At 41.6% G+C, this 12402-nt stretch overlaps 3 protein-coding genes across 3 annotated transcripts; 2 read left to right on the top strand and 1 right to left on the bottom strand.

The window, feature by feature from the left end:
• The first annotated feature begins 1199 nt into the window (after positions 1–1199).
• asdurf (ASNSD1 upstream open reading frame) lies at positions 1200–2856 on the top strand. The gene is made up of 4 exons (XM_035915244.1): positions 1200–1377; positions 1561–1614; positions 1779–1854; positions 2734–2856. Exons 1-4 carry the CDS (start codon positions 1303–1305, stop codon positions 2772–2774), a joined length of 246 nt encoding a protein of 81 aa, XP_035771137.1. The 5' UTR covers positions 1200–1302; the 3' UTR covers positions 2775–2856.
• On the top strand, positions 2793–5828 carry asnsd1 (asparagine synthetase domain containing 1). The gene is made up of 3 exons (XM_035915241.2): positions 2793–4199; positions 4424–4605; positions 5463–5828. The coding sequence occupies exons 1-3, from the start codon at positions 2793–2795 to the stop codon at positions 5707–5709; spliced, it is 1836 nt and encodes a 611-aa protein (XP_035771134.2). The 3' UTR covers positions 5710–5828.
• On the bottom strand, positions 5702–11697 carry zgc:136439 (uncharacterized). Its single transcript, XM_035915242.2, has 8 exons — positions 11350–11697; positions 8001–8090; positions 6840–6919; positions 6632–6747; positions 6441–6538; positions 6246–6314; positions 6113–6171; positions 5702–5941 (listed from the first exon to the last, which is right to left on the bottom strand). The coding sequence occupies exons 1-8, from the start codon at positions 11539–11541 to the stop codon at positions 5821–5823; spliced, it is 825 nt and encodes a 274-aa protein (XP_035771135.1). The 5' UTR covers positions 11542–11697; the 3' UTR covers positions 5702–5820.
• Positions 11698–12402: the final 705 nt, after the last annotated feature.

A 12402-nucleotide genomic window follows, 5' to 3' on the forward strand; every position in this document is an offset into this window, starting at 1 on the left:
AGCTGAGTGGACAGCGAAGCAACGTGAGGCTTCAGGCAGGTGTGTTTGTCAAGTTTAAAAGGTGCTTGACCGGCTGCTGGAGCAAAAAATCAGCACTGATTTTGTTTTTATCAACAGTGGACTTATGCATGAGCTCAGACTGTTACAGCAGCTTTTTGCAGCTCTAAGGAAGTTCGGCCCACTGCTTTGGTTTGATTTCAGATTGGACTGGAGATTCCTAATGGCTTTGATGGTCCGTAACGACAGTAATGAATACTTGGCCTAAATGTCATTAGGCTGAGTCTAGCTAGCTCAGCAGAGCCACAAGTTCACCTCTTATAGACCGAATGTCAGGTGTGCTGTGGCATCTAGCCCACCCGACATCTGCAGTAACCCAGAGCTTGTGATCTGCATATTTGCTAACTGAAGACGTCCAGATTAGACCCAAGTGTGTCTGCTGTGTGGGGCAGGTTGACATCTGTGGTTCTAATTGAGAGAAAAGTGACAGTCATACCTAGACCTCACTTTCCCCGGGCACATTCTCCAGCTCTTTTAGGGCGGTCCAAGCCTGCTGAGAGACATAATCGCTCCTTTATGACCCGGGTCTATTGAAGGGTCTCCTACCAGTAAAAAAAAATGCCTCACCTAGGAGGAATCCAGGAGGCATCCTGGACATACATCACCTGAACCACCTCAGTAGGCTCCAAACAAGGCTGACTTTGATAAAAGCCTAGTGAGATGAACATAGATAGACAGCCATGTTTAAGTGAATGGATTTCGGCTTATTTTGAAACTGACTGGTTTTGGTGCTCATTAAAATAATGTTAATTAGATAATGCTTCAAGGTAAGTGCCAAAACAAATGCCAGGGGTTTCAGGCTGGCTACCTTTGGAGGTTGAAGAAAGTCTTGGAAGCTTGTGGTGATCCAATGATGTATATGGTGCATCCAAGTGCATTGTGGGATGGCAAACATGGCATGAACAAGCATATAAAAAACGTAAATAAATAAAAGAAGGAATCATATCATATTTAAGTGGTTTGCTCTGGTAAAAAAAAAAAAAAGAAAACAAAAAGAAAAAGTAAAAAAAAAAAAATAGACCATGCACAAATTAACATCTGTATTTTCTGATACAGATGAATGATTCAGTTGAATGGCTATATCACCGCCCACCAGCAGGGGGCAATAGAGTTCAAACTGTGTGAACCTTCAGCACCCGGAAAAGCTTCATTCTGGTTAGACGCATGAGCTTACTCTGTATGGACCGGGTTTGGTTTTATTAATAAAAACTCTGGACAGTTTTTTCCTCGTTTCTTCGCACCATCATGTCTTCAAAAAGCTACAGCAATGACGAGCAGTTTGAAGGACAGGCCGCAGTAAAAGAAGAACTTAACAAGAAGGTAGCGAACCCAAACATGCTAATACGGCTAATGTGGCTGTTACAGACCACCGGATGTCTCCCAAATACATAGACTTTTGGTTATTTTCGTTATATATAATTATTCTGCCGCTTCTGTTAGCTTTATGTGTCTTAACAGATTCAGATAGTTTCGTTTTTATCGGTGAAATTTTCCGTGTTACAGATTAAAGAGCAGAAGGTTCTTGTGGACGAGCTCTGCAATCTGAAGAAAAACAGGGTAAGTGGAGGAAGTGGAAAGTCTCAAAATGTATTAGATCGCATCATTATCTGTGCAGTTATGATGGGAAACACGTAAATCACATCCCCATGTTGTTAGGCTGGTGCAGTCATGTGTTTTGAAAGTGTACATGTGGATTAATGCAGATTGTTTCCCCCTCTCAGAAAGTCTACATCCAGCAGAGGAACAGTAACATCTTCTTTGTGGGAGAGAGAAGTCAGACACTCACTTCGTGCAAAAGTAAGATGATAGAAATGTCTCTGGTTGAGAGGTGAAAACTTCTGTGTTGGAAGTAAAGATGAACAAAAATTCAAAAAAAAAATTGACTGAGTGTTTATTATTTTTGAAAAATGTGATACATCATGTGTCAAACACGGTAGAAGCAAAAAACAGATTTATCCCGCTTTGTTTATTTTTTTAACATCCATCCAATCGTTTTCTGCTGCTATCCAGGATAGTGGGAGACTGGGGGCAGTAATCTAAGCAGATAAGGCCAGACCTCCCTTCCCTAAACACCTCCACCTGTGTGACCTGTTTCCAGGCCAGCTGAGAGATGTGATCTCTCCAGTGTGTCCTGTGTCTATCCCAGGCCCTCCTCTTATTAGGACATGCCCAGAACATCTCGTCCAGTCCAGAGTTGTTCTGATCAAAACTCCATTAGATTTTCAAGAATATGTCGATCAAACTTCAGGCGTCGTTATCAAGACAAGCTAAAGATTGAAAAGTCACCGGCATCACTGTGGGATTGTTTCTGAGCTGCATCGTTTATTTTAAGTTTATGCATCAGAAACTGCTCAATAAAGGACTTTATTCAGACGTAGGTTTGAGAAATATTTGCAGTGAGGTAAAAACAAACACTGGAAATGTTGGAAAGTCTTGTTACTCTTGGTTGTGTCAGTGCTTGGCTGTTTTTGTGTGTTCTGTCTTTGCTGGCTTTTCCTGTATTTGCTCATTTTGAATTTGATGCCAGCAAAGTTGGGAACAGGGTCCCCCTTTTTTTTTTTTTTTTTTTTTTGTTAAATAATTAAACACTCAGCAGCATGTTTTATGCCATAATAGGCCTTAAGTGAAGGCACAATGTTATGGCATCATGTAACTAGTGCATTGTTCTGTTTCCAGAGGAGCTCGATTATATGAAAAAAGAACTTCAGGATATCTGAGGCCACAGCAACGCCGCGATGTGTGGGATCTTCTGTGCGCTGAGTCTGGCGTCCGCTCACTCTCAGTGGAATCAAAGAGTTTATGAACATTTAAAAAGGAGAGGGCCCAATTCGAGCCGGGACCTCGCCATCACAGGCTCAGATCTCAGCTATCGCTGTTTATTCTCTGCTCACGTTCTTCACATGAGAGGTCTCCTCACTGCTCAGCCGCTTCAAGACGCCGCCGGAAACATCCTGCTGTGGAATGGAGAGATTTTCAGTGGCCTGCCGGTGACGCCAGAGGAGAATGACACCACGGTTTTAGCTCAGCGGCTATCATCCTGCAATGCCCCTTCAGAGATTTTAACTGTCCTGTCTGCTATTCGTGGACCATGGGGGTTTGTTTACTACCAGAAGGCAGGAGACTACCTGTGGTTTGGCCGAGATTTCTTTGGTAGGCGGAGCTTATTATGGACATTTGACGCAGAGGCCGGCGAACTGACTCTAACTTCTGTGGCTGCTCACACTTCTGGTCCCAAACAGTGCGTGTGGCAGGAAGTCCCGGCTGCTGGTGTGTTCAGGGTTAACCTCAAGGCGGCAGCAGAAGCTGGCTGTGTGGCATTTGAGGTTTATCCGTGGGCTCATGCAGAAAGTAATGTCAGTAATGACACCATACCTCAGGTGTTGGAGTCCATCCCGAGAGGTTGCAGTGCTGTGATGAACCAGTCGGGTCTTGAACTCTCTTCACCTGTTCCACCTATGAATGTGTCTCTTCCAGAAACATTAAATGATACAGAAATTCACTCAAACTCATGTCTGTCTGTGGAGGATCTGGAGAAGCTGCTGGGCAGCGAGGAGAAAACTGATGAGGTGAATCATCTCATCGACGTTCTCAGCGAGGCAGTGAGGAGACGCGTTCAGTCTCTACCTTTCAGGGCTCTAAACCTCTCTCCTCCTGCTATTGACTGTGCTCATGTTGCCATACTTTTCTCAGGAGGCATTGATTCAATGATCCTGGCTGCTTTAGCTGACCGTCACGTACCTGCGCATGAGCCTGTAGACCTGTTGAACGTGGCCTTTAAACTACAGGAGCCCAAAAAGCAGAACGAGTCCTCGAGAAAGCCCAAAAATAAGCCCATAGATTTAAAAGCTGATCGGAAAAATTCCCAAGTGTTCAGCCCCTTTGACGTTCCTGACAGAATCACTGGAAGAGCTGGGCTCAGGGAACTACAAGAACTGAACCCTGAGAGGAAGTGGAACTTTGTGGAGATTAACGTAACGCAGGAGGAGCTGCAGGAAAAGCGCCTGGAGCGCGTCTGTCACCTGGTGCATCCGCTGGACACGGTGCTGGACGACAGCATCGGCTGTGCTGTTTGGTTCGCTGCAAGAGGAGTGGGATTCATCGCGGAGGGAAACCACCAGAGGCCATTCACGTCGTCGGCAAAGGTGACAAAGAGCGGAGTTTCTTTTGTAGGAAGGAGGGTGTGAGAGCTGTCCTTTGAGGAGGATTCTCAGGAATAAAAGAGTTTGGGTCATAAATGGTGTTAAAAGCCATTTTAAGATAGATTAGGATAATTGTGAGCTAGAAAAATACAGAGCTGGTGGGAAGCAGAATTATTCCACATTTAACTTTAAAAACTTGTTATCAGAGACGTTTCTGATTTGTGCAGGTCATTTTGACCGGAATCGGAGCAGATGAGCAGCTGGCTGGTTACTCCAGGCACCGAGTCCGGTTTAAGACCTCTGGACACGAAGGCTTGATCCAGGAGCTGGCCATGGAGCTGGGCCGGATCTCCTCCAGGAATTTGGGCAGAGACGACAGAGTGATCGGGGACCATGGAAAGGAAGCTCGGTAGGTCTGCAAGTGAAGCTTGTTTTGTCTGTGTGGTGGGTAAGATGTTTATTTTAATGAATCTGGGGTCTTTATAACATCCCATGTGTATCCTTGATGTCTAACAGATAGGTGGAGGTTTCCTTCCTGATGCTTAAAAAAGAGCACAGCGTTTACAAATTTTTATTATGTTTTTAAAACATTTTACTGCCACCTGCTGTCAGTAAGCGGAACCATTCAGGGAAAAACTGAAATGAAATCAACTTAAAATAATATTTTTGTTCATGTCTGGTTAATATTTAAGCAGCATGCCGTTTCTGTTTGAAGGATGTGCCGTCCGTTTCTGTGAATTTTCTACAGGCGGGGATTTTAAACTGAGGTGTCTGTACACTGATAATGAAGCTAAATACCACACTTTCATAGCTTTCATATAAGGTTGTAAACTGGAATCGGTTTTGAAATAAGTCTCAGCTTTTTTTTCCCTCTAAGTTTGAGCTCTTTAAATACCCGAAGTGGAATAAATGTCCTCTTATTTGCAGATCAGCTGGTATAAGTTTTATTTGTCAATAAGTGCAAAGAGCACAATTTGTTGTGCTCTTTGGGAATTTTTAGTGTAAATAAACATTTTTGCCAAATTATGATTAATTTTTTCATTTAATCACATATAGAGAGTCATGAACAGTTAATACAGCTCCCCTCCACAGCACTCTGTAAGGTGGCTAAAATAAATCACAGTGGGTGTTTTATCTCTTGTTATTCTTAAAAAATTCATGTCATGTATGAAATCATGACTGGTGTACTGGTTGAAACTGCAGCTCGGTGTAGAATTTATTTTGAGCACCGCAGATTAAAGGCGCTCTTCTCTGTGGACTCTGCAGGTTTCCGTACTTGGACGAAGACGTGGTAAGCTACTTGAATTTGCTTCCCGTGTGGCAGAAGGCCGATCTGTCGCTTCCTCGAGGAGTCGGCGAGAAACTCCTCCTGAGGATGACGGCAAGGCGACTGGGCCTCGGTCAATCGGCCGTCCTGCCCAAGAGAGCCATGCAGTTTGGCTCCCGCATCGCAAAGATGGAGAACAGCCGCGAGAAGGCCTCGGACAAATGCACAAGACTCCACATTGTTTAGATTAATAAAATAACATTTATAGAAAAGATTCATCATAAAATTAAAGGTGTATTTACAGTCACACACAATAACTTTCTTCTTGGATCAGTTTTAAAAAAAATAAACTTCCTTTTACACCATGTACGACTCAACGTCCTGAAGTTTTTCTTTGAAGTACAGATCACATTCAACATATGATGGCAAGTTTCCAACATCAAAACGCCCAGAAATTTCCTGAATGTAAACAGGTTTCCTGAAAAAAAAAGAATACAACAGTCTGCCATCATCTGAGCTTGAGTGTCATTTAAGTATATGAAAAATACAAGAACAGATTCAAAATGAAACCCTGATTCCTTCTGAAACACACAAAAAGCTGAAGTTACTTATTTGGAGTAAAACTCAGATTTCTCTCAGCTAAAATTACCTCGGGATGAGCCAAGACACAAAGTTTCCGGGAGCGTCTTTCTCTGTGATTGGAGCATCCTGTGGAAATATTAAGCTTCTCGTTAATAATAAAAACATAACTTAATTGTGGCGTGTCGGCTTATTTCGTTTACCTTCTTTTCCTCGAGGAAAGTGTCCAACAGAGGAAGACTTCTTTTTGAAAACACGTAGAAACAAGGGCACTGAAAACCAAAAATAGTCAGCTCTGTGTTTTGAGTCCGAGTAGTAAAGTTCCATCTTTTATTTACAGTCTTTTCTTTCCATGAGTGTATATTTTACCACATTCTGACCACTTGTGTTGAACTTACTGCTCTCCTGGACTTTGTCTCTGAGGGAAGAGGCTTCTCCTTCATACAGAGGACACGAAGATCAGTGTCTGCCTCCAGGATTCCATATTTCTGGGTTTCTGAACACACAAACATAAAATACAGAACTAACTGGGAAGAAGACGCAAAGCCACGGCTGATGTTGGACACGTGAACAGCTTTATTAACCTCACCCTCGTCTCTGCACTGATACGACAGCACAAGGCAGCTGTCTTCACACTTTGACTGGACATCAGAGAACCTCTCTTTAACTTTCCTGAGGCTGAAATCTTCTTTGAAGAGGGTGTCACTGTTCAGGATGGACAGGGAGAGAGCTACATCTCAGAGCTGTTTACACACTCAAAACTACAGTTTACCATGAGCTAAGGAACACAAACTTACCCTCCGATAACTATGACATGATCTTCTATGTTAAAGTGCTTCACAGCGAGCTGCAGGCAGGCCACGGCGCCCAGTCGTTGCTGGTGAAGGACAAATCAGTCCAGTTAATCAACCAGATCTGAGAAGAAAATCCCTGCCTGACATCGGAATCAACAGCTTACTTAATGTACAAGAGCTTCAGCATATTTAATGAAACTATGCAAAAGTTTACCTTCATACTCTGACTATTTCAGAATTACAGGCCCTCAAAGTGCACAGAAGTGGGCTGAAAATTATTTTTTATATAATTATAAGTACAGGAGATATCCACAAGAAGTTTTCAGGACTGAAAACTCATTTTTACATCCACTCCAAATGTCACACTCTAAAGGCACGGGGTGTGAAATCCATCTGGTCGCAGTTGTTATCAGAGCTTAAATGTATTTTGGATAGATTGTGGTCTGTTGAAAACCTGGGCAGTTATTTGTAATGCGTTACTGTAGTCCGATTACTTTTTTCGAGTAAGGAGTAAAGTAAGGGATTCCTATTGCAAAAAAAGGTAATTAGATTACTGTTACTTTCCCGTAAGCACGCTGCGTTACTGCGTTACTAAAACCGTGATTTTTTTTGCGAGAATGTCTCATGACAATGACGTATGACTCCTGCTATACAGGTGAAAATAGAGCAACAGGACCGCTAGTCTTTGACTTTATTTATTTTCTGCTGTGTTTTACTTGCATCTATTTGAAAGACTGAGTGTAAACACACAAAATATTTTATTTTATGAGCTGAAATGTGCAGAAAATATTAAACAAATTTCTTCCAGTCAGAGAATGTTGCAGATAATTAAATGTTTGCTTGATGCATAAAGTTAAAAGATTAAAACAAGTTTTAAAAAGAGACTTTTTCATTTGATTACATTTTATATGATGGATTATGCAGAAAAAGTAGAATTGGGCTGAAAGATCTATTGCTTTATTATGTATTTAGGGGATAAATCATGGTTTAAAAAGTAACTAATTACTTTTGAAAATAAGTAATCAAAAAAAAAAGTAGCAGGTAGCAGGATTACTTTTTTCAAGTAACTTGACCAACACTGCTCAGCACTGCGGGGCATGTGTAAAAAAAAATCTTTCGATTACAGGTCAGAGGACGGTATGGAAGCGGAGTGTAAAGGATTACATCATTGCTTGCCGTCTGGTCGCTGAGGATCTGGACATTTGTGAAATTTGTCGCCCATTCTTCAAACGCCCTGAGGTACAGAGCGTTGGTCTGTGGAGATCAGCAGAGGATAAGAGTGGGTCACAGACCTGCACGTTACTGATGAAGGTAGAAAATATCTTAACTGTAAACAGAACATTTGAAACAAGGACAAGACCAAAGCATTATAAGCAAACTTTAATCATTACATCAGAAGAGAAGGTACTCACTACGTGATTGTTGTCACATTGTCAACTATAAATAGATCAACAATCAACGATAACAGAACAACAGTGAATCAATGTTATTTCAATGTCAATGTCAGGTTTCATCAGTATTTTAATGTTGTTTCAACATTGATATTTCATTGACATTTCAATCCTGACGATTCTGATGTATGTATGTAAAATGTATTCCACTACAGATTACATGCCCCAAAATGTATTTTGTAACGTATTCTGTTACGTTACTCAATGAGAGTAACGTATTCTGAATACTTTGGATTAAACATATTATCATGCTTTTTTACAACTACATGAATGTACTATTGCTGTGATTTATTAGTATTACTGAAGGTTACTCTCCATACCAATACCAACTAGATTTTAAATCTTAATATAAATGAGTAACAGTAGGTGGACATTAGGTAAGGCTGCACTTTTTGCAGCGATCTCGTATTGAAAACTGTTAGGCGTGTATTTATAACAGGTCCGCGGCTCCGAACCGTAGTAAAGGGACCTCTGACTAATACGGTGGGTTCTGTGTCGGCTCGTAGCCGAAAACTAGCTTTACTTTGTTGTCTGGGTCAACTTTGCTAGCGAGAGACAGAGAGAGGGTTGAAAGACTGCTCCAACAGAACTTATTGTTTCAGAGGAAAACATGAACACGGTGTACAGTCGAGTCTTAATAGCTTACTTACAACTGGGCTCGTCAGGCACTCTTCTTGGCTGCAGTGGTTATTATTATATTTACATGCTTCCAGCTCCTGTTTCTGCTCGATGACAGCTCGTACTTTTCGTCTCTCCTTTTTCTCCCTCCCTGGCACTCACAGACACATAACGGGTATGGCAGTCCATTCTCCCTGCAGCACTACTCTGCCCATAAGGATACATTCTTTAGGGCGATGCCTGCAACACTTTCCCCCTTTGCTTTCATATTAAATAATTAAAAAAAATATTTCTTCACGTCATTATGAGACGCTAGATTGAGACAGGCATTTGAGCCTCTTAATGCGTGTTTTGTTTGGCTTTCCACCGACTTGGAATTACCAAAATAGAGAGGGGATAGCCTAACATGAAACAGGAAGAGACCGCGTGTAATCCCTTTATTTCAACAAAGTAACTGTATTCTGAATACCACTTTTTTTAAACGGTAACTGTAACGGAATACAGTTACTCATATTTAGGAATGGGTATCAAAATCCAGTTCTTGTTGAGAACCGGTTCCCACTGTTTCAATTCCTTGTAATTGTTTGCCATATTTGCAAACGATTCCCTTATCGATTCCAGTCGCCCCGAATGACGTCACCACGTTGCGGAGCGTCATTTACCTGGCAGGAAACACGGCGCCTAAGCGGCTCAAACGCTCAAAAGTTTGGTTATACTTTACGAGAACGGATGACAACAGGGCAACTTGCAATACTTGAAAAGTAGATATTTCATTTAAGGGAGGAAACACTACGAATATGCAAAAGCATTTGCTCACAAAACACGCGATGACCTTGAATGTCATATTTTTAATTCCGCTCGACTCGTGAATCTCAACCCAGCAGCAGCGGTAACGTTTGCACGTCCTCTCCCGTTAATGCGGCAGGTAAATAATCAACTAACAGTGCATATTATGTTAGCGCGATCTGCCTTATTACAAAACCTGCCATTACTGTGCATTTAGGTGACCATGATGAGAGAGACAGACAGAAGCTGTGTCCCAATTCAGGGTCTGCACGCTTGAAGTACGCGCACTACGCGTACTACGTACGGCGCGTACTATAAGTACGAGAAGTGCGGAAGTGAGAGGCTTGTGAAATGGGACGGTCTAGCCCTTCGTTGCGCTGTTCAGGTTGCCTAGCAACCATGATACTAACCGCGAGAAACGTTACATACAGCTTTGTTTGACAGAAATGAAGGAGAAAAATGTTTTGTCATGACATCACTTTGATTAGTTGAGTTGAGGCTGAGGCCACGGGACTATATATGTGTATATATATATATATATATATATATATATATATATATATATATACACATATATAGTCAAGTTAACACTGTAAGTACAAACATCACTAATGTCACACAACTTTGCCAACATGTGGCCAACAACAATGTTTTAATGTTCTTCCTTATTAAACATTCGCACATAATTTTGACAGTTCACTCTTGGCCGCTCCCTTGAACTGTGGGATATATGGGACCACGAAGCGTGCACCGGACCACGCTTGATATTTGGGGAAATCGACGGCGCATTTGGAGTATGCATTTGGAGTATGCATTTGGAGTATGCATTTGAAGTACACTTCGAATTGGGACAGCCGTCGTCGCGTGGTGGTGACGTAATCGCACTTGAAATGCGTACTTCAAGCGTGCAGACCCTGAATTGGGACACAGCAAGAGTCTGGCTGGCTCAGATGCTGGCAGTTCTCGCTGCAGTCTACCGGTAGCGTCTCCTTTCAGGCCAGGATAGACGAATGTCACCGAGCAGTGACTCAGTTTGTGGTCAAAGGCTTGAACCCATTTGCCACAGCAGATGCCCCCGATTTTCGGTAAGTGAATGTGTTTAATTGTAGGCAGGGACATTACTGGATATTCTTGTGTAATTGCTACAGAATAATTTATGTTATACTTTGTTATTGCTACAGAAGAATATTTATTTTATTATTTTACATTTACAATTTTTTTTCCTGGGGACCCTGTGACACCCCAATTGAAGAGTCATAGGCTGTGGATCTCTTAAGATCTCACTGTTGGGTCTGTAAGGCCATGTTACTCCTAAATTTCTATCTTGTTCAAAGAGAAGATATAAAACAAAGTTCTAAGCTAATCGACCTTAGTGTTCTCCTTTTTTTTTTTTTAAAAGAATCGATAAGAGAATCGATAAAGAATCGAATCGTTAAACAGAATTGAAAATGGAATCGGAATCGTGAAAATCTTATCAATACCCATACCTACTCATATTTTGTATTTTAAATACGTAACGGCGGTACATGTATTCCGTTACTCCCCAACACTTGTCCACACACATTCAAACCTGGTTTATCATTTTAACAGTTAAGCAGAGTTGGATCAGATTCCTGTGAAATGGAGTCAGTTATTGGACCTAGTTACTGGTTATTTACCACGACATAGATAGTGTCCACGGAGCCGGACACTGTCAGCGCGTGGATCCAGCGTGAGCTCAAAGGGCACCGACCGACGGGCAGCAGCGGCTTGGCTACGTGCGCCAGGTGGGCGAACCTTCCGGTGGTGTCCGCCAACACATCTCTCTGGAGCCTGGTTCCGTACCCGGCGCCGAGAATCACGGCTTTCATTTGAACTCTTTAATCCGAAGCGCTCCCGGCGAGCTGTCAGGTGCTTTACGGGGAAACTCAACGGCACATTAGCGGCAACGGCACATTAACGGGTATAAACCGAGAGAGCAAAGTTTGATAACGCTCCAAGAATCAACTTCTGAATATTCTCGCGAGGTTAGCGTCCGACTAGTGGCAGGACGCTAGTTTTTTTGTTTTTTTTAAAAGAACTTTATTTATAATCAACAGTAGGCACCATCGTTAATCCGAATATGTAATATCCTCGGTTGAGCGTTACAACGACAAAAGAGGAAGAAAACAAACAAACAACAACAAAAAAAACAATAAACACAAAGCCAAAAAGAGTTAGCACAAAAAGAAAGAACAGTCATTGAAGGATTTAAAACCAAAGGCAAAAATTTATATGAACAAAAAAGGGCAATCATGATCATTAAATAAGGTTTCTTTTTTAACATAGATTAAACTTGTTAAATAATACAACAAGTTTATGAGCTTTCTTGTTATTCATAAGTTTTAGCGATTTAGCTCAGAGTTTAAAGTCATTCAGCCATCTGTTTATACATGGTTTAGCTTTAAAATATCTGCATTTGTGAATAAATTTTTTCCCGGTAACAAAAATGTCCTAATCAACAAGTCAAATCTGCATTCTCAGCAAGTATTCCAAATTTTATTACTGTCACCATCAAATGTGGTAACTGAATTCTCCTGGACTGTAGCTAGCTCCACATGTCAATCCAGAAGGAGTGCACTGATTCACGGTAGAAAAACAAGTGATCCAGACTTTCAATATCATTGTCACAAAATGTGCAGGCGTTCACATCTAAGTTAAATTTCCATCTTAAGAATTTATTGGTTGGATAA

This window comes from Neolamprologus brichardi, chromosome 16 (genome assembly GCF_056152115.1).
Source record: "Neolamprologus brichardi isolate AB-2024 chromosome 16, ASM5615211v1, whole genome shotgun sequence".
In the NCBI taxonomy this organism is placed as follows: Eukaryota; Metazoa; Chordata; class Actinopteri; order Cichliformes; family Cichlidae; genus Neolamprologus; species Neolamprologus brichardi.

What these genes read in the sequence shown, in the direction of transcription:
- asdurf (XM_035915244.1), top strand. Translation starts at nt 1,303, where the DNA reads ATGTCTTCAAAAAGCTACAGCAATGACGAGCAGTTTGAAGGACAGGCC. An exon ending in AAGAAGAACTTAACAAGAAG is followed by an intron (nt 1,378 to 1,560) that starts GTAGCGAACCCA and finishes TCCGTGTTACAG; the next exon opens with ATTAAAGAGCAGAAGGTTCT. An exon ending in GACACTCACTTCGTGCAAAA is followed by an intron (nt 1,855 to 2,733) that starts GTAAGATGATAG and finishes TTCTGTTTCCAG; the next exon opens with AGGAGCTCGATTATATGAAA.
- asnsd1 (XM_035915241.2), top strand. Translation starts at nt 2,793, where the DNA reads ATGTGTGGGATCTTCTGTGCGCTGAGTCTGGCGTCCGCTCACTCTCAG. An exon ending in CATTCACGTCGTCGGCAAAG is followed by an intron (nt 4,200 to 4,423) that starts GTGACAAAGAGC and finishes TGATTTGTGCAG; the next exon opens with GTCATTTTGACCGGAATCGG. An exon ending in GACCATGGAAAGGAAGCTCG is followed by an intron (nt 4,606 to 5,462) that starts GTAGGTCTGCAA and finishes TGGACTCTGCAG; the next exon opens with GTTTCCGTACTTGGACGAAG.
- zgc:136439 (XM_035915242.2), bottom strand. Translation starts at nt 11,541, where the DNA reads ATGAAAGCCGTGATTCTCGGCGCCGGGTACGGAACCAGGCTCCAGAGA. An exon ending in ACCAGACGGCAAGCAATGAT is followed by an intron (nt 6,920 to 8,000) that starts GTAATCCTTTAC and finishes GTCCTTCACCAG; the next exon opens with CAACGACTGGGCGCCGTGGC. An exon ending in AGACAAAGTCCAGGAGAGCA is followed by an intron (nt 6,315 to 6,440) that starts GTAAGTTCAACA and finishes TTTGGTTTTCAG; the next exon opens with TGCCCTTGTTTCTACGTGTT.